Consider the following 19,906-nt stretch of genomic DNA (forward strand, 5'->3'; position numbering starts at 1 on the left):
ATTCTTTTCGAGCCGGAGAGTTGTAAAAGACACGAATCGCTATTGTATTAATAACTCAGAGCAACAGTAAACAGTATGCTTAGGCAACACAGACATACACAGGAAACGAGCTGGGAGGAAAGAAAGGGAGAAAAAGTTCAAAAGATTCGTGGACAGACCCCTTTCTCACAGAACTTCTTTTCTGGTTAGCATTAACAGAAATTGTTTAAGTTGCTGCTTTGATTCAACAAGTTCATTCTTTCTTTCTTTCTTTCATTCATTCATTTACCCATTCATATATTGGGCCATTGGATTAATGCCAGATATATCAAACAGAATCTAACTAACTGACTTGTCAGTTAATTGTGGGATATTGAATATATCTGCCAATTGATCTCCTCATATAAGGAAGGAAGTGAATGCAAACAGGCAGGCTCTATGTTTCTCGTCTTGGGTTTGCTTTAGTTACAACTGCAACTTCCATCCCTGCCTGTCTGCTTAAGATAAAATGCAATCTGCAACAGCATTTCTTCAGATCAGCTTTTTCAAGAGTTTTTAAATGCACTTTTTTATTGAAGAAGTTATGATGATATGGATAGCTGCTGCTCTACTAAAGCAGAAACAAAACAATTTAATACAATATAATACTTGTGTGATGACATTACATATATTAAGCAAAAAAATGATGAGTGTTTATTGTTTTTTTTTACTTGAACATTTGTCTGTTACTGAGCTTTCTGCCTCAAATTCATCCCTGTGTGACTCGTGTTGCTCTTGCAGGTCTTGGTGCACTGCAGACTAACACGTATATTCTCCATGATCAGATGAGGATCAACAATGCTGTCAGAACACATTAATGAGCAAGGATATTACTGAAGAAATTTTTTGAAGAATGAATGGCTCAAGGTTGAAAACACTGTCACAGGTGAGTATAGTTTGTGGAGTATATAGATATTTCAAATAAAGACCGTCGAGACGGATGAAGGAAGCTTTATTGCTTAGGGACATGGTCTTTGAAGTGGTTAAATCGAATAAAATGCACCCTCAACAAGGCCTCTTGTGGAGGGTTCAGGGCCAGTACTGAGGACACCACACTTGTCTTCTAAATGTTCTAAAACAAATCCAGAACCTCCCTCATAACCCGTCATCACTTCCTCTTCTTTCTCAAAGCCGCATCACTTCATCACTCCAGTCTTCCTTTCCTCTCCTCCGTTCTTTCCACGCTCCCACAGTTTTCACAGGCTCCCTGGATGACTCACATGCGGCCCTCTGCACCACCTCTGCCCTCCCCCGTAACTCCTAAACAGAGATACCCAAGACCTCAAACTATAGGTCAGTTAGACCACCAGCACCTTCTCCTACCTAAGACTGCACCCACTCTCATCCGACGCCTTACATTTTTTAACGGTAATATATTTATGTGCATTTATATTCCACACACACGCACAGGTTTGTTTTGCTATCAAAGTGAGGACAGGTGTAATGGTTTTTATACTGTACAAACTGTACATTCTATCCCCCTACACTACCCCTAAACCTACCCATCACAGAAAACTTTCTGAACTTTTACATTTTCAAAAGACATCACTTGGTATGACTTATATGCTTTTTTCCTCATGGGGACCAAAAATTGTCCCCACAAACATACTTGTCCCCATAACGTATGGTGTACTAGGACCACACACACACACAATCTTAGATTCTGTTGGGAACAGTTTGAGACCAAATTATGAGCTTAGCTTTACTTCAACGTAAGAAGTGTTCTCTTCAGTTTTTTCTTAATTTCTTTTTTATTATTATGACAAAAAAATGGCATAGAAATAATTAGTAAATTTTACAAATAATGAAAAATGAAAACAAATATTCCGATATATTCCGAAATATTGAAAATATCAGCGTGGCATGTGAGATCTAAAATCTGTGCTCATTTTAGGGAATCACCGGAAGTGAGAAATACTGTGCTTCTTTGTAGAAACCACAAAACGTCCCTTATTAAAAGAAGCTTTGGGAGGAGAGGGTAGAAAGGTCTATCCTATAACTCTGTACTGTCACATTATGTAAATTCATTTCTCTGGCTAGTTTTATTTGAACGCAATGTTGTCTTTATGCAGGTCACCTGAGCTCGCTTGTTTGTCATGCCTAATTACATTTGGGCTTCGCTCAGTCTCCAAAATCATTATGAGAACTGAAGTGTATGGCAGCCAAAAGAATTGCACTGTCAGCATTTCTGAGCCCCCTTCTTCACTCCATTTACCGACCACTATTAAGAGTGGATGGGTCCGTGGGGAATGCCGTATCATTTCTCTGTTTCAATTTGTGTTCCATAAATATCAGTAATGGGGCTTGCACGGCGCAACTTACACAGTACCTGGCAGTAAAAATAACCTTCAGCAGTGGGTGTGTGCACGTGTCGGTGGAAGGATGCATCTCGTCTGTATAGGGCTGAAGGAAGATCAAGATCTGTTGTTTCTTCACTTAATTCCTCTCTCATCCTCACTCTCTCACAGCTGCTTTTTGGTACCATGCTCTACTGTTCAACTCTGACACGGACAACCTTTAGAATGCATAATATTGATATTCAGTGTTCATAAATACACATTGTTTAGTTAAACGGGAAAATTCATCAAGATGGGTTTGTGTTCTGACTAATTGGGGATATGGAACAAATGTGGGCAGAATTGCCCAACATCATGTGTGAGGTAACATTTTAATGCAATGGTGCAGTAAACCTCACAACCCATTCAACTTTTTTCAAATTGTCCATACACTATTGCTTATATCTTATATTCACTCTATGTGCAGGCCTCCAAAAAATCAGCACACAACTTTTCTGAAGATTTCAGCAGAATTGGAATGCCCGTGATTCACAAAGTTCTACATATCCCAGGTGAATCTGATTGTGCTTTAAACCCATTGCTTAAAAATCTAAGCAGAAAAATGTGAAAAGAAATGCTGTTTCCCAGTGCTGAGATCTGGGATTTGATAATCACACTGGAATTCTTCAGTGGCAGATCTTACCTCAAGAATCATAATGATTTAAAATAGTAAAGCATCTAGTGGCTTGTGATCAAGAAGTGCCAGTGACTGAATCACACGGGGAGGTGGATCTTTATATTATAATTAGTCATCAAACAGTGTTAAAACTTATGATGTCAAACTTGTGGTGACTATAAGATGACTTTATGACCATAAGATGATAAAACATCTATCATATTTTACTCAGTCTACAATCTTTTTTTAGATAACAATTTTGTCATTATGCTTCGTGAACTTTTGAGAGTCACGCTTTCAGATATGGGCATATTCTATTCTATTATATTCTATTCTATATTTTCTAAGATGAAAAAGAAGGTGACCATACTTGCTGAAAAGCAGTCACCAATCAAATCAGCATTTTACTACTATTAATTTTCTCTACCAGGCATCAGTTTCCAGCTAGTAGCACATCAACACAATTTACATATCAACATGACATGGCTAACAGCCGGCTGTGAAGCTGCTAGGCAGTTGTAAGAAAACACACACATGCACACACGTCTGGTTCACTATCCTTGTTGGGACTCTCCATAGACGTGATGGTTTTTAGACTGTACAAACTGTATATTCTATCCCCTAACCCTATCTCTAAACCTACCCATCACAGAAAAATTTCGGCATTTTTACATTTTCAAAAAAACATCATTTAGTATGTTTATTAATCCATTTCCCCCATGGAGACTGCTGGGTGGTCTCAACAATATAGGTGATCTCAGGTTTTTGGTCCCCACAATATAATATAAAATGTTTTTTGTAATGTATAAACTGTATTTTCTATCGCCCTACACTACCCCTACCCCTAAATCTACCCATCACAGGAAATTGCACATTTTTATTTTCTCAAAAAAAAACTCATTCTGTATGATTTATATGCCTTTTGAAAAATGGGGACATGGTGTAATGTCCTCATAAGTCAGCCTCTCCTTGTAATACCTATGTCATACCCATGTCATTATACAAATGTGTGTCCTGATATGTCGCAAAAGTGGTGGGTGTAGAGCTCTTTACCTTTACAATCTGTTTCCTAAATAGATAAACTCACTCTGTGGCCATTATAATAGACTTTTAAGCTTTTGACAAACTCTGATCTACCATTCATATGGTATCACAGATGCACACAATGACAACCTATAGCATTAATGTAAGTGCACAGCAATTTGATTAACATATGTTTAAAATGTCAGAGATCTAGGCGTCATCATACATGTACTCAGAGAGACATGTCTAAACGCACATGCAAATATGCATGAACGCAAGTACGAACACATATTCAGTTGCATACACTGTACATAATAACAGTTAATGTAGGCTACTAGGTTATGTAAGTTGATGCCTGCATTAACATCATAAAAAAGTTTACTTGCACAACATTGTTTATGCCATTATTTATTATAAAAAAGTGATTAAATTCACTGCCTAATGAGCAAGAATGCACTTACACATCACAACAAATTCATATGTTGCCTATAACTATGTAAAAACTATAATAAATAGTTTTTTTTTTAACCATTGTTTATGTACATTTATGAATTCGGCAGACATTTTTATCCATCCATTATTTCACTCAATTTAAAGCTTTTTAAAAAAACAAAAAAAACCCCCCAAAAAACTATAACCTATGTTCCCTCACCCATAGGTCCTGCAGTTTATTTGACTAGTGTTATTTGCATGCTTTTCAATAGTTGAGGTTTGTAAGGGCTAACAACAGTGAGGTTTTGTCTATTTGCATCTCAGGGTACATGGACATCTAATATTGATGTTCATGCAGCCATAAGCAATGCTGTTTAGTTATATTGGTAAAACCCTTTGCTAATTGGACAAAATAGGACAAACAAAAAATTAGACAATCTGTTGACATCATTAGGTACCAATATATCAAAGACCATTGTTCTTTTTATAAGGTCTGAGATATGAAAGCTGCAAGTCTCAAGAGCATATGCGCTTGCACTGTTTATGTTTTTATTCATCTGGTGAGTCAGTGGCCATTTTTGTTGGCCATTTTTGTCAGAATTTGGTCTCTTGTGGTACTATTGGCAGTTGTAAAAAGTTTCTTAATAGAGTTCGTTTCTCTAATTAAAATATGACAGTGTGAGACAAAAAAAATAATGACTAGCCTTTTGTTGTACTGATAACCTCGCCTATAAAAAAATATTGATTTCCCATTCCTTTAAAGAAAAGTTCACCAAAAATTACAATTCTGCTGTTGCTTCAAACCCGAATGACTTTCTTTCTTCGGTGGAACAAAAAATACATTTTAAATTATGCACTGGTTGCTCTTTTCTATGCACAAGAAATGGAGACTGAAACTGGAACATTCAAAACTTTAAAAATCAAGAGTATCATAAAAAAAAGACAATTCGACAAACCGTTATTCACTAAAAATGTTGACACTCAATTTATCGCTTCACCTTAGCACATTCATGAGAGTTCATTAGAGACATAATTGTAACAGTCAAATCTGTGCAATGAATAACTTTATTTGATCCCCAAAACCGATCTGAATGGTTCATTTATGAATCAAACTGTCAGATTCAATGATCTTGAGAAAGATTATCAGTCAGTTATGTTGGAAATGTCTTTTTTGGTGAATGGTCCCTTTAAAACAAAACTTAGGACATGAGCTTCCTCGTCACATTCATTAACCACTAAACTATTGTTTTTGTTCAAGTAGAGTCACAACAACACATCAGTCTTACCATTAAGACTGGATATCTTGGTAATGGCATATTGCTTCCTTGACTAGCTTTGTTATCTTAGCCTCGTCTTAAGGAACAGGTGCAAACTAACTGTTATTGGGCCTGTAATTCTGTTTTGACACTGAGTGAACATGTGTGTACTTGGCATGACGCCACTTGTTTCTGTTACACTGGATAGCAATTTTCAACATGTCCGTTCCCTTCGCATTTGGCATGCATACAATCAAGCACACAGACACAAATGCCGCCCTCCCCATAACGCTATAATAATAGACAGCTTGCTTAATGGACTAAAGTAAGGCCATTAAAGTGAATAAAGGCGGGAGTTGCTGAAAGGCTGGGAATTGTTAAAGACAATACTAAAAGAGTGGGATTTCTTCCCTGTTGATCTGTTAGGGATATCCTACTCCAAATGCTTCTTTCTATACATCAAAGGGCTGCCGCAAATAAAAGCATGCTTGTCGAGGGTGAACAAACTGCCTCCTTTGTGCCGCCTCCCAGCCAAACTCAACCAACACAAAGCAGTTGGATGTAATAAACTGCAAAAAGAAGCCCGGCACTATTTAGATGACATGCTCTGCTTTGGTGCTTGGCTGCGCACCTTTGTCTACCTCTAGCTCGGACCGACATATAATATTACTGCATCGAAATCCTCTTAGACTCCTGGAAACAGGGTCCGATTACAACCAGCCCCCCTGTACCTCCCTTTGGTTCCTTTCTTCCTTTAAACTAAGCAAAGTTGATATCTGTCTGATAAGACAGAGACTGTTAACACTTTAGTTTTAAGCCTGCGGCTGTATAGTAGGGAGTGGTCAGACAGATTCAAGATGTTTTCAATACAATGAATATGATTTTATGTCAGTCATCTGAAATAGAATGAAATAACCAAAGTATATGTAGGATGCTGCGGCACGGTGAATGAAAATATGACACAAATACAGTATTTACAGTCCTCAGTCATCGGTTTTTCCACTTAAATCATATGGAATGTTACTTATTTTACTGTACTTCAGAAGCATTTTTAGGTCAAAACAAATCTTATTGTTGGAGTCCAATATATAATACTGAAATTAAGAATTATCACAAAACAATTTTTAAAAATTAATTTACAACGTGAACATACCATCACACTGTCGGAGGCTTCATGTATGGCAGGTTTAATCAGCTAGAAGAGCTGCGCAAGTCTCTCATTAGCTCTTCATCTCACTCCCCATGGGTAAAATGCTGTCTTTCAATGGAAATGTTCAAAGAGAGGCTTGATTTGGAAGGGCATCGAGGGGAAGAACTGTGAGGCTTGGGGCCCTGCGGGGTAACGGAGCTCTCTGGCCGCTTATATCTTGTAAGGCAACCTGGGCACATGCTGGATTTCGCCGTGTTTGTGTGGAGAGAATAAAACAGCCTTAAAGTGATGTTATGACTCATCCCCAGGGTCATTTGCTCTCGCTGCAAATGAGAGTGGGTGTCTCACTAACTTGCAGATATAAACTGGGTATTGTTTTCATTATTCTACAGCTATATTTGGTAAAGGAGCAGAAAGCAGCAGAGAAAGACAAAATAAAGCCTATAAGAACGTTTGCATCAAGAGCTTTCTCACACGTTCCTCCTTCCCTCCAGATAATGTTTATCGTCAAACCTTCGCAAATGTCAGCTTGTCGTGATGGGATGGACATTTGCCCTTGGATTCTGACGCCAGGAGTTACCTAATCAACACCGGTCCTTTGTGACTCAGTCAACTGAAGTTCACAAAAAACAGGGCTGATACCAAGTGACCCCTATAGGTGCAAACACCACAACAAAACATCAAATCCTCAGAGAGGATCTCCACGCTAATAATCAAATCCAGTGTCCACATTACATGCCATTTTTCATTTCACTGTCAAACTTCAGGACATTTTCACCCTCAGGATAAGGCTGTAGCCATTGTTTGATGTGGAAGCCATGGCAACGCAATAGGCGGCCCTTTAGGTGTTCTCACAAGAGCGAGGTCGTCAAGGACTGACTCATCAACACTAATGCCCATACAGTCACCTTATTTATTGACCCAATGAATGGTAAAGTAGCGACAACAATGTCATTTGGAAGGAAATTGAGTACATAGGAGTATAGAGGGAAGTAAAAATAGAAATAGGCATAGAATATGATACCTCATTTTGTTTCATCACACATTTCAGCCTGTGGTTTACGGCAAATAATTCTCCGAAGCCAACCTTAGTTGCATCAACACCTTATATAACCATAACTACACACACTGCCTTTGCCCTTCCCATGATCCATACTCAAAATGCAATCACCTGCTGTCATGCGATGGGATATTGTGGTGTTCCTGTAGCTTGGTTTGAATATATTTGAATGGAAGCAGCATTGTTTTCACTCTGCGCTTGGCCTCTTGCTGCCCTCTGATGTAACGACACACATTTTGTTTGCAAGGTTTGTGCTCGTTATAGTCGGACAACACGCTGAGCACTCAAAACAAGAACATTCTCATATTCTTCATCTGTAATTACTGCTCACCTAAATACTTCAGGTTGGACCTTCTTATCTGCACGTCTTTTTCCTGTCGGGTTGTGTTTCTGTGGGATATCTAAAGGAACTAATATTGAATCAGAATGCTGATTCCCATCAGGCTTACCTTAATGCTGTGTTGTGCTGCTAGGTAGTGTCGGACCGGTGGTCCCATTTGACTAGGTCTGATTTCGGAAAACGCGCCAGATCCGCGGATTCTCTCCCTGCTCCAGGAATTTTGATATTCGTCTGAGTGGCGGAGCTTGCAGAGAGCATTAGGGAGCGGGTCGATCTCCCACGTACCCTGCTTTACATTTCAAATCTTAGCTTATCCAAGGATTTCCATACCATCTATTTGAATATTTTCCACTCTGAAAGCTGGGAATTAGTGTGCTGAAACAGTCCTGTTTTATAATCCTTCATATGAAAGTCACAAACTTTGTGATAATAGATGCCCCTCATCTCATTGAGAGAGGAAAATCATACATGAGATCTTAATGTTATCATTGCTAGAGAGCAATGTGAATAAACGGAAAGTAAACAGAGACTTTTAAGTTCTCATCTTCTCAATTTTGTCTCCTTCTCACAATGTCTCCTCTGGAGCTTTGAAAGGGATCGCAACAAAGTGCTCATAGTTTTCTGCAAGATTTCAATATAAATTCAAAAATTTCTTATAAAATAAAATGTGATTAATCTTCATTAAGGCTACACTCTGTTGGGATCCAGCTTCTCCAATACAGCCATAGATTGTCTTCAAATAGAAAGCCATTGTCTTTTTTGCACTGATTTCTTAATTACTCACCTAGTTTCTAAAAGATAATGCATTATGAGAATAGTAACAGGCACACCTGCTTGTGGTTTGCATAATAATCAATCCTTCCCTGCAGGAGCTAGACGCAGACAAAGGCCAACATTTAATTTGATGACCTTTAACCTAATGCATATTCTGTATGCTCAGTTTTGTTTTGAGGCAGTACTGACACTTTAAAATGATTAAATAATAGTAATTGAACATCTCTCTCTACAGACATTTTTTGCTCTAAAAATGTCTGTAATTAGATCAATGTACTAATTATTCTCTCTAAAAAGTATTGCATTACTTATTACTTTTGAAATCCCATAGTAACCTTGACCAGTTGAACAATAGATAGACATGAAACTGCTTTAAATAAATTATAGAAAACGGTATAAATTATTATTGAACTGACCAAAGTATTTAAAGGCAGAAAGTTACATTAAAAACACATTAAATTCTAATGTTAAATCCTCTATTGTTTTATACAGAATTGTTCTATAGTCTATACAGTATTTAATGCAATTACATCAGAAGTAACTGTAATTAAATTACCAAAAAATTAAGAGTAATCCCTTATTTTACTTTTTCAAGAGAAAAGTAATTCAGTTACAGTAGTTAATTACTAATTAATGTATTACACCTAACACACACACACAGGTTTGTTTTGCTATCTTAGTGAGGACATTCCATAGGCGTAATGATTTTTATACTGTACAAAGGGTGCTTCTCAATTCTTATTTGTGCATCCTCGTTCCCTTTCCTTGATTCCTTTCCTCGCGTCTTAGCTCCACCCCTCCAGGATGCGAGGGAAGGAAACAAGAAAAAGAAGCAAGGACGGAGGAATTGAATCAAGTGAAATGATATCCTCGCTCCCTTAGCGTCACTTCAAAGCGTCATCAGCTGCGCTCGAGGGATCTACCCACATGTTGTTAAAGTTTGGTTATTTAAAAAAATTTAAATAAATATTAATAAAGCAAGATGCCCCATTGAAATATATGAGATATAAAGTTTATTTAAACTGTAAAAGTAAAGCATACATTTAAATTATTGTGACAGATATGAAGGGGGAGGAGAATGTATGCGTGCGTCACGTTTCTCGACGAGAAAGACTTCCGCAAAGGATGTACCCGTGTGTCCTCGCCTCCTCACGGTGCAATTAGAGAATTGAGACGTCCTTCAAAACGGCTGAGCTCGATTGGTTTCCGGGTCATAGGATGGAGGACGGAGGAGCGAGGGAACGAGGAGGGATATTGAGAAGCACCCAAACTGTACATTCTATCCCCTATAGACTACCCCTACCCCTAAACCTACCCATCACAGGAAACTGTCTGCAATTTTTGAATTTCAAAAAAACACTGTTTAGTATGTTTTTTAAGCCATTTGGTTTACGAGGACACAGAAAGTGTTTATGTTGTAATACCCATGTTATTATACACATCTGTGTCCTCATAAACCATATACACAACACACACACATAAAATAATGCTCACTGTATATAAACATTATGTGTGTGGCATTCTTAATGCACTCTTTTAACGTATTTACAATTTCCATCAGTCAGTTCTGTGGCAAACCAATATCTGGTGAATCAATATCTTTATTTTTCTCATTTCTTACCTTTTCTCTAAAGACTTGTGGCTATCAGTGGTATTTTCTGCAACTCCTGTTGAGGCCATCGAGTCAGCATCTATTTCTGGGTTAGTCTCAGGTGTTCCTGCTAATCAAATCACACTTATTCATTATCTTCATCCTTTCAGGCATTCGACTATATCATCCTGCTATTTCTTTTTTCCTCCCTGTCCCTGCTCTCACCCTCAGCTTTCAGATTCAGCCTATTTGTCTTTTTAATTCTAAAACAGTGTGTTCCTCTCGAGCCAATCATTGTCCCTCCACTGCTTCACCCCAACATGCAGTATCTTCTGATATGGCCTTTTAAATGATTGCTTTTTCCGTTAAAAATGACATCAAAGAAGATTAGTAGTTGAGGATTAGTTTAAGAGATAATATTACAATAAGAGATAAAGGACCATAGGAAAGGATAATGGATGCAAATAAGACTAGCCATGCTAAACCATTTCACAAACTTCAATACCACTATTAATCTTGCATCAAATGTTTTTTTTTTTTCTTCATCTGCTACTAAGCCACACATTTAGTCAATATGATGCATTATGACACTGCACACCCACACATAAATCTGTGCAATATAACTTCAGGTCAGATGTAGTGATACGCACAACCACGGGATTGTTCTGGAAGTTATCAAGGCTGCATCAACTCTGAAGTGTTATCTGGCAAACTCCACTTTCTCTCTCACATGCTGAGAGTACAGAGGTGCTGAAGTCGGGTACAAAAGCATGGCATCTGTGATGCGAGCCGGCTGGCGGGGGTGAGAGGCTACGTTGCACCGTAGGAGGTACTGCGTGTGTTTGTTTATGCTGCGGCGGGGGCGTGTTAGCCTGTGTTACGCCACTCACCTGTCACAAAAACAGTGAGGAGCAATCTGGTTTTAAGTTCTGGAGAACGCCCACCCAAAACTCTATACTTTTTTCTCTGCTGGTTCTCCATTTTCACGTCTGTCATGCGGTCATGGCCACAACACATATCTCCTCCTTTTGTTCTTTTTAAAACTTAATACATGGCAATGTTAAAATTGTGGCTTTTAAAAAAATAGGACCTTGAAAATGCATTAAAACCTAAAGCTGAAAAATATCTGGTGATCACACACTGTTCCCCCACACTACTTCCCTTTTAGATATAACTTTATCAACAATCTCCATGTAAGGATTTCATCATCAACTCAACAAAAGCAAAACAATGTTTGTTTGTAATCCTATCAAAGTCAAACTTTAGGGCCTTTATGATACACTTTACTCATGCATGTTTTTTAAACCATTAAAACAATGCATGTGAGGTCTCTTGGGGCCCTCTGATAAGACAGTGACTTCAACGTGATCCCATTCTACCTGCAGTTGCTAAGCAACATCCACCTCCAACCTCTCACATAGTCTGATTGGACAATCTTGGAAACAGCTGTCAGCTCATTGGCTCAGAGGAAGTTAATAAACTTTAGCCACAGCCTTCCCCTTTTGGAAAAAAACAGGGCTCGGTGTACAATTTTTGTGAATGAGAGAGGAGGAGGAACAGAAGCAGGCTGAAATACAGAGGGAGTGTCCGTGCTCATTTTTTTTTCTTTATACGTGCTTGAGCGAACTCTTAAAAAAATAAAGCAGACAATGAAAGCATGCTGCAAATTGTAAGTCAGGAGACTATCATAAGATATCAAAGTTGAAGAAGAGATGTTTCCAGTATTTTAGCTGGACTGCGTTTCACCCGAGAGATCGGATCTAAAGAGACACTAAAAGGAGGCGGCGGGGTGTCCGATTGCATGTTTAACATCAGTCTTTTGTGATGTTTGGCTGTGGGAGTATCAAAGCAGTATTATCAAGTATCTCGTTACCGTTTAGTCTGCAATTCAAAATTCTCAACTATAGTTCCACCAGTGATCAATACTAGAGGTTAACGGTAGTGTTTACCACATCACTGGAGCGATTCTAGTGTTCACCTTCTTTGAAAGAGAAATCAAAGTAAGATTACAGAGATTTATTTATTAATTTATATTTATTCATATTTTATGGGAATAAAAACTCTCAAAAACATGACAGTTAATTAAAGCTGCAGTCCGTAACTTTTTTGGTTAAAAATGATCCAAAATCAATTTTTGAGCAAGTACATAACCAGCCAGTGTTCAAAACTATATCCTTACCTTAGCCCGATTCACAACGGTAAACTTGTAATAATGTTTTATAATAAATTTGGTACTGGTGGGTTTCTGTGGAAAAGTCGAGTATGCAGCCATTCGTCTTTGTGTCATTACGTCACGTCTGTTTACATAAAGAACGAGTCCCAGCTAGTAGGTTAAATCACATGTGAGAATGGTGGATCATTTATAGCCTTTTCTCAAAGCTGCTGCAATAATTAAATTTATCATTTTGATGGTGGATTGTAATCCAGAAAGATCCAAATGACAATCATCGGTGACAACTGGAGATTCACCCGTAGTCAAAAGCAAAAGATGTCGGACTGCGGAGTGTCTACAGAAATTGAAATCTACAGGTAACGCTAATACACACTAAATACACTTAGTCACAGTAATAATAATTTGCATGGTTTGGCATGATCCAATTTAAGCGGTTGTTAGATTTAATTACCATTGTCAGCACGATTTATTGTAGGCCTAATGCTTTTTTCCTCAGTTGGTCAGAACAAAAGTAGAAGACATGTTACTTGAAAATTCTTATTTTGTTCATACTTCCAAGATGTAGAATCAGTGTTTCCGAAGTACAGTATCCACACTGATGTGGTGACTGACACCAAACATTAGATTCATCCGCACGGAGTCAATGTGACCAGTATTATGAAATGTTGCATTTGTGACATATGAAAATGTTTGTTTTAATTAATGTTGCAGGATAAAAGGAAGTACAGCACATTTTATAAGTTTACTGCATGTAAAAATGAACTACAGGTCTATCAGATAAAATATTAAAATAATAATAATAGTGGTGGCCAATGAGGGATTTTTTTTTTTTTTTTGGGGGGGGCGGAGGGGAGGAAGCTGGTATGACTTTTTATTTATTCCCCCCTGTGGCCTGACTTGTGGAGGTTCAGCAGAATTGGAGGAACGTCTCCTCAAATTTCAGGTCTGGCTTATTCTCCATCAATAAAGAGCTTAAAGTCTGCTTAAAACTACATGAAGTCACCATGAAATCAAAAATAATTTTTATTAAAATCATTTTCTTGTCATCTTTCATCAAAATAACTGCAATGACATCTCTTCTCTGATGACGTGATGGTGGGACAAACTGTCACTCATATGAGGTCACAGTAATAGCTAACCACAATGACCCAACCACCCAATCAATTCCCAATGGACAAAATCAAGTCCTGCTCTACCTTTTTTCCTTTTCCGAGAAGCTGTTTCACTCGGATATACATTACTGTAAAACTATCACAACGTTTTATGCAGACTTTAATCTAAAAGAATTTCATACTATCATAAATTGCGGAGAGATTGGGAGTAGGAGGAGCAGTTTGTGTGGTTTTGGCTGTGTGCTTGACATTGCTTCACAGCTGTCAGGTGGTCCATCCATTACACCACTAGACTATTTTAACAAACAATGCATTATGTGAAAAATGTGTAAATTGGATTATGTCACATCTAAAATGCATGAAAACAGTCCAGAGAACTATAAAGCCTAACTGTACTAACTTTCCAGGTGCTGAGAAGGGTGTTGCCAGGAACAGCCTTATGAACATCAGCTTCAATTCGGATGACTTTCTCATGTGTTTGGGCTTATTTATCGCTCTGATATTCTATAGGACTATGGTTAAGTTTAATTCTCCTCTGCAGGGAAGCCACACACACACAAAGAATGACAATTTAACCAAATACCAACATGAAATATCTTTATTCTAAATTATGCTTAAAGGGTTAGTTCATCCAAAAATAAAAACTCTGTCATTAATTACCCTCATGTCGTTCCAAACCCATAAGACTTTCCTTCATCTTCGGAACACAAATGAAGACCTTTTTGATGAAATGAGCTGAAATGAGCTTTCTGTCCCTCCATAGCAGTGGCGTAACTGTGTTGTAACACTTTTTTTTTTTTTTAAGTGGGTGGGACAGGAATGTGTGTGATGGGGGGTATTGTAATTGTATTTACAATATTACAATAATAAGTGCACAAAATTTATTGACATAGACCTCGGGTTTATTGATAGTTTCATCCTTACATCTACTACAATGCAATATATTGTTAGTCTCAGGAGTATTTACATTAGTCAATAAATACATGGATTAACGATAGATTATCTTGATGGATTAGTGGTAGTACTTTTGTTCAGCGTGCCAGAGGTTCTGGGTTCTACTCAACTAGAGATGTTTCTTTCATATTAGATACATCCGAGCCGCGGGATGTTTCAAAAAGTGGTGGTGACAATATCGACTACGGCAAAAAGTGGTGGGGACAATATCGACTACGGCAAAAAGTGGTGGGGAAATGTCCCACCCACAAATTATGCCCATGCTCCATAGACAGCTACATAACTACCACTTTGATGCGTCAAAAAGTTCATAAAGGGATTGTAAAATTAATCCATATGAACAGAGTGGTTTAGTCCAAAATTTCCTGAAGAGACTTGATCGCTTTATATGATGAACATATTTAATTTAGGCTTATATTCACATATAAACATTCATCAAGTAAATATGTTCGCGAACCAATGCGAGAATTAATGAGGTTTGTTCTTGTGTTACGCAGCACGTTTGAGCTTCCAGAAGAGGTTTGTTCTAACGCATCGAGCTGTTTCGGTTGAGCTTCTGTTCACTATGTTCACTGATCAGTGTTTATATGTGAATAAAAGCCCAAATTGAATCTGTTCTTCATATACAGTGATCAAGTCTCTTCAGAAAATTTGGACGAAACCACTCAATTCATATAGATTAGATTTACATTCTGATTATGAACTAAAGCATCAAAGTGGTAGCTGTGTAGCTATCTATGGAGGGACAGAACTCTCAGATTTCATCCAAAAAAAAAAAAAAAAAATGTTTTCATTTGTATTCCAAAGACGAACGTAAATCCTATGGATTTGGAACGACAGGAGGGTAAATAATGACAGAATTTTCATTTTTGTGTGAACTAACCCTTTTAGGTAAAGGTCCCACATTTCTTCTTGCTGTGTCACAATGATCAGTCTTTCATAATTTAATATGCAATTAATTCTTCAATTATGCAAGCATATGTGAATATTAAAAGGTAAATATATTACTTCCTCTTCATTTAAATGGAGTCTGTACTCTGTACAGAAGGATGCAGTATCTCAAGGCAGTCATCATTAACGTAGTGTCATATTTTAATGTCTAATAAATTTTTTTTTTTTTAAAAAAGCACATATTTGATCACATTTATTTTTCTAGCCCACTGGAAGTCCAAACAGGTGAAACTTCATGGATGTTGCTGCTCTGTATGCCTGAGCCCAGTACTTATCTTCTTGTAGGCGTATTACATAATTATCTGTTAATAATAGCCTCATTAACAGAATTGATTACTGTTAATTCCTTAGGCATGACATTAGAACCAGGAGGACAGCTATTAACTGCACAACTGACTGTCTCTAAAACTACAGCAAAGATTGACACAGAACCAAATATTTGGCTAAACCAAAACATTTGCACAGAATCCTATTCTGGTTGATGAACAACAGAAGTACTTCTAAGGAACTTAACTGTACTGTCAGATATGTTAAAGAGTTTGAAAATTAAATGGGCCACACTCCTGATGGGAGGCTCAATTTTCTTTTGGTTCAGACAGATGGCATGCAGGAAATGGACCTCAAACCACCAGACTCCCTTTATGTCTAATGTGGGCTGAACCCATAAGCTCTGAACACATTATAAAGCCTACAAATCAGCAAGAAACAAGACGACTGAACTGCATTGGAAGATAGTTGGAGGTGAAGATGCATGAAAAGCGTGTAGAGAATGTGGTTAATTGGACTGAACTAATAGGTTTTGCTGTCTAGATGAATTAGAAATGTTACAACGCAAAATGTCAGTTATATTAATAGCTGTAAATGCCGTAGAAATATCAAATAAAGAACCAAAATGTTCTTTATTTGTGTTACAGTTCAGGTGCTTAATTGTTACTAGAGCAACAGCTACATTAACAAACCCAGTTTAAAACTATTACAAAGAAAATAGTGTAATCATGAGGCCAAAATATTGGCTAGTTTAGTGAGATTTTCCAGATATTGTGCATTACCCCTGAATTTTCTTGCTTTGTGAGTGTAAGGACAATGAATTAAATAATTTAAAGTTCAGTTTAATAAAATACACGGTCAATATTTCTCAGTTGATTTGTTTTTAATCAATCATGAAATAGAAACACATTTGACCTGTAAGTGGCTCTCTAAAATGAATAGATTTTTTAATTAAAACATAAAATGGGGAGAAAAGTCATTCAGGTGTCAATAATAAAACCAAGTTGCTTTACAAGACCCGGACATCAATTAATACTTTAATGTGTGCTTCATATTAGGCTGGACAAGTTTTCTACACACATACATATTTTAAAACATCAACATAAAAAAATCCAGTTTCCTAGAAATAATTAAGACCAAATACCTGTTCTTCCAAACGTTTCCCTTTTTACATTTTATGTACATCTACTCTAATGAGAAGAAAGTCTCTAAGGCTGGTGTATGAGAGAGCGGCGCCTTTAATAGAAAAGTGGAAACCTCTCACATCCTCTTGGTGACTTTTTTAAAGAGCGCAGCGGGCCCCATTGAGCTCAACTTGGGCTTCCGCTGGTCAAGCTGATGGAGGTTACCCTCAGACACACTCCGTACTACTCTTCGGCTTAGCTCATTCTCCGATGATACTACATGTGGTGGAAGAGAACAAAGAGGGAATAATGATTATTATAAGAAAAAGGGCTAATTGAATATATTTCCACAATATTATGTTTTTACTGTATTTTTGATCAAGCAAATGCAGCCTTGGTGAGCATAAGTGACTTTTCAAAAATATTTTAACAAAATTAAATTAACAGAAAATTAATTTTCTTAATCAGCCTATGTAATTAATTTGGCTCATTTTTGATTGAAAGGGAGGCTGCTTATTTTTTAACTTTGGTCCCTTATAATGCTTTGGTCATTTATTGTAATAGAAGCAGTGGTGCATTTCACCACCCCAAAAATGTGGCGAAAATCACTGTAATGCACAGCCTCTCGTGGCTTATTAGTTTATGAAACTGGGGTAAATTCAGCCAAATCATGGCATTATATTACTAAGGAGAAATAAAGCGCGAGAGCCATTGGGAGTGGGAGGAGGAGATTGTGCGCTTCTGGCTGTGCGCCTGACATTCTTTCACAGCTGTCAGCCGGCCCACCCATTACACTATTACAATACTTTACCAAACATAATGGATTATGTGAGGACTTCATAAATGGAATATAATAAGAGACGCTTATGTTCCACTTCCAAGATACAAATGGAGAGCCCATAGAGGGTACCTTTTTATATTTTTTACATTGAGAATAGCATACTAACCTCCAAAACGTCGAATTCGCTGTGGTTTAGACGGCTCACAGGGATCTCTTTTTATGCGCTTGGGTGCTGCACCTGTGGCCTGAGAACTGTCTTCTTTTCCAGTGTTGGAACTGTTACAAACAGACACAAAGTGAGATTTTGGAAAACACCAAGAGTGCAAAATGTCAATGCGGCATGATTTTAAACAGCCCCAGCGAACAGGTCCCACAATAAACACACACCTGTACAACTTGCGCTTGCCCTGAGCAGCTGAAGTCATGGCCATGTAGGACGGTTTGGATCTTCGAAGGTCTAATAGCGATGGGATCTCCAACCTAGGAACCAATTGGAGAGAAACCTATTTACGGCAGCCAAAACAGAACAACCTAGTTCACTTCATCATCAGCATTATTAAACCATGCGAATGACAGTACGTGATACCTTTTAGCTGGCTCATTTCCGTTGTTAGCACGTAGTGCCCGGAGTGTTGTGTGGCCGGGGGGCTCGGGTGATAAGATGACTGTGGCATTACCGCCTGACGGGTCCTCGTTGTGACCAATGTCGATAGTGGTGTTTGGATCAAAGGTGTTGGAGGTGTGCGGTTGCCCCTCAGGAGTGTACTGCAGTGGGAACATGCCCTCCTGTCTTAAGACCTCCTGAAGGGCAGGAGGGTAATGAGACGGCACGGGAATAGGGCCATCCTCATCTGGGATTTCAGAAGACACAGACAGCTTCCTCCTGATTGGTTTTTTAAGAGGACATTCAGCCTCTGCCTCCTGATGTTCAGGGCCACATCCTGAAAGAGAAAACAAAATTTACTAGCTTTATCAGAAGACATTACCAAATGGAAAAGGTTTATCTCATGAATCTTTTACCGTTTTGATAACTAATCTATGTGTTATACCGGTTCTTTCCAAGTCGAAGATGAATCGTCAACAACATTATGATCAGAAAAGTCCAAAAAACTCTTTAAACAAAATTTTTTTCAAGGGTTAGTTCACCCAAAAATGAAATGAATACAAAACAAAAATAATGACTTTGTTCAACAATCTGAAATGTTGTCATATGTAGTGAACATTTTTGACCGGGAACAAAAATTATCAAAAAAAGAAAGAAAAGAGAAGTAGTTATACTCTGTGTGAACAAAGTCACGAATGTCCATAACATTAACTAGTATTTTCGGGAAAAAGAAAATCTTGTCCGGGTCAAAATGACCCGAACACCGCATGAGGGTTAAAACATAAAAGTTACAGTGATTTGAGGGAATGATTGTTCTTATCGAACTCCAACATTTGCCATTTGTAAGTCCTTGGATTTTGTTGACTATGTTTTTAGACTTAGAATAAAAAAAGTGAAAAGCAAATTAAAGAGGGAGGGAGACCGACATGGTTGGATAGATAGCGAGATAAAGATGGATAGATGGACAGAAAGAGTTAAGACAGAAATAGTTAGACAGGGAAACTGAAGGATAGACAGAGAAATACAGTTGAATACAGATAAATAGATGGGTAAAGATAGCTAGGCAAACAGATACCTGTTGTCACGTCTCACAAATTAGAACAAATGCTAAATTTTAATTAACGTGCAAGTATAAAGGAGAATAAATTATAGCACAATATCTCAAACAGTAATGAAACAAAAACACCCATTCTAAAAATCTGAGCTGTTTCCTTTGTATTAATACACCAATCACAATTTTTTTCATAAAGTGATAGGGACAAAATCGGCCAAAGTAAAAAGTGATGGGTCCAATAATGTTTGAATAAATCCTGACCAACACGAGTAACTGCGCATGTTATAATA

The 19,906-nt window shown here is 37.7% G+C and overlaps 1 protein-coding gene and 1 long non-coding RNA gene across 5 annotated transcripts in view; one reads left to right on the forward strand and one right to left on the reverse strand.

Annotated features, from left to right (window-relative positions):
- The window catches only part of LOC125264750, a 32,677-nt gene that overhangs the window by 9,979 nt on the left and 2,792 nt on the right, over positions 1-19,906 (forward strand). Inside the window, exons 3-4 of one of the 3 annotated variants that reach the window (XR_007184114.1) lie at positions 760-904; positions 1,150-1,311. This is a non-coding gene — a long non-coding RNA (uncharacterized LOC125264750). Of the gene's footprint in view, positions 1-759; positions 905-1,149; positions 1,312-2,781; positions 2,867-19,906 lie in introns of all 3 variants that reach the window. The other 2 variants (XR_007184115.1, XR_007184116.1) reach the window with 2 other exon arrangements.
- The window catches only part of kif18a (kinesin family member 18A), a 32,856-nt gene continuing 29,867 nt past the window's right edge, over positions 16,918-19,906 (reverse strand). For both annotated transcript variants that reach the window (XM_048184402.1, XM_048184401.1), the window contains exons 15-18: positions 18,545-18,899; positions 18,346-18,438; positions 18,125-18,234; positions 16,918-17,453 (exon numbers count right to left, since the gene is read on the reverse strand). In XM_048184402.1, the coding sequence (XP_048040359.1) occupies positions 17,314-17,453; positions 18,125-18,234; positions 18,346-18,438; positions 18,545-18,899 (698 nt within the window). In that variant the 3' untranslated portion in view covers positions 16,918-17,313. The remainder of the gene's footprint in view (positions 17,454-18,124; positions 18,235-18,345; positions 18,439-18,544; positions 18,900-19,906) is intronic.

This window comes from Megalobrama amblycephala, linkage group LG3, assembly GCF_018812025.1.
Source record: "Megalobrama amblycephala isolate DHTTF-2021 linkage group LG3, ASM1881202v1, whole genome shotgun sequence".
Classification (NCBI taxonomy): Eukaryota; Metazoa; Chordata; class Actinopteri; order Cypriniformes; family Xenocyprididae; genus Megalobrama; species Megalobrama amblycephala.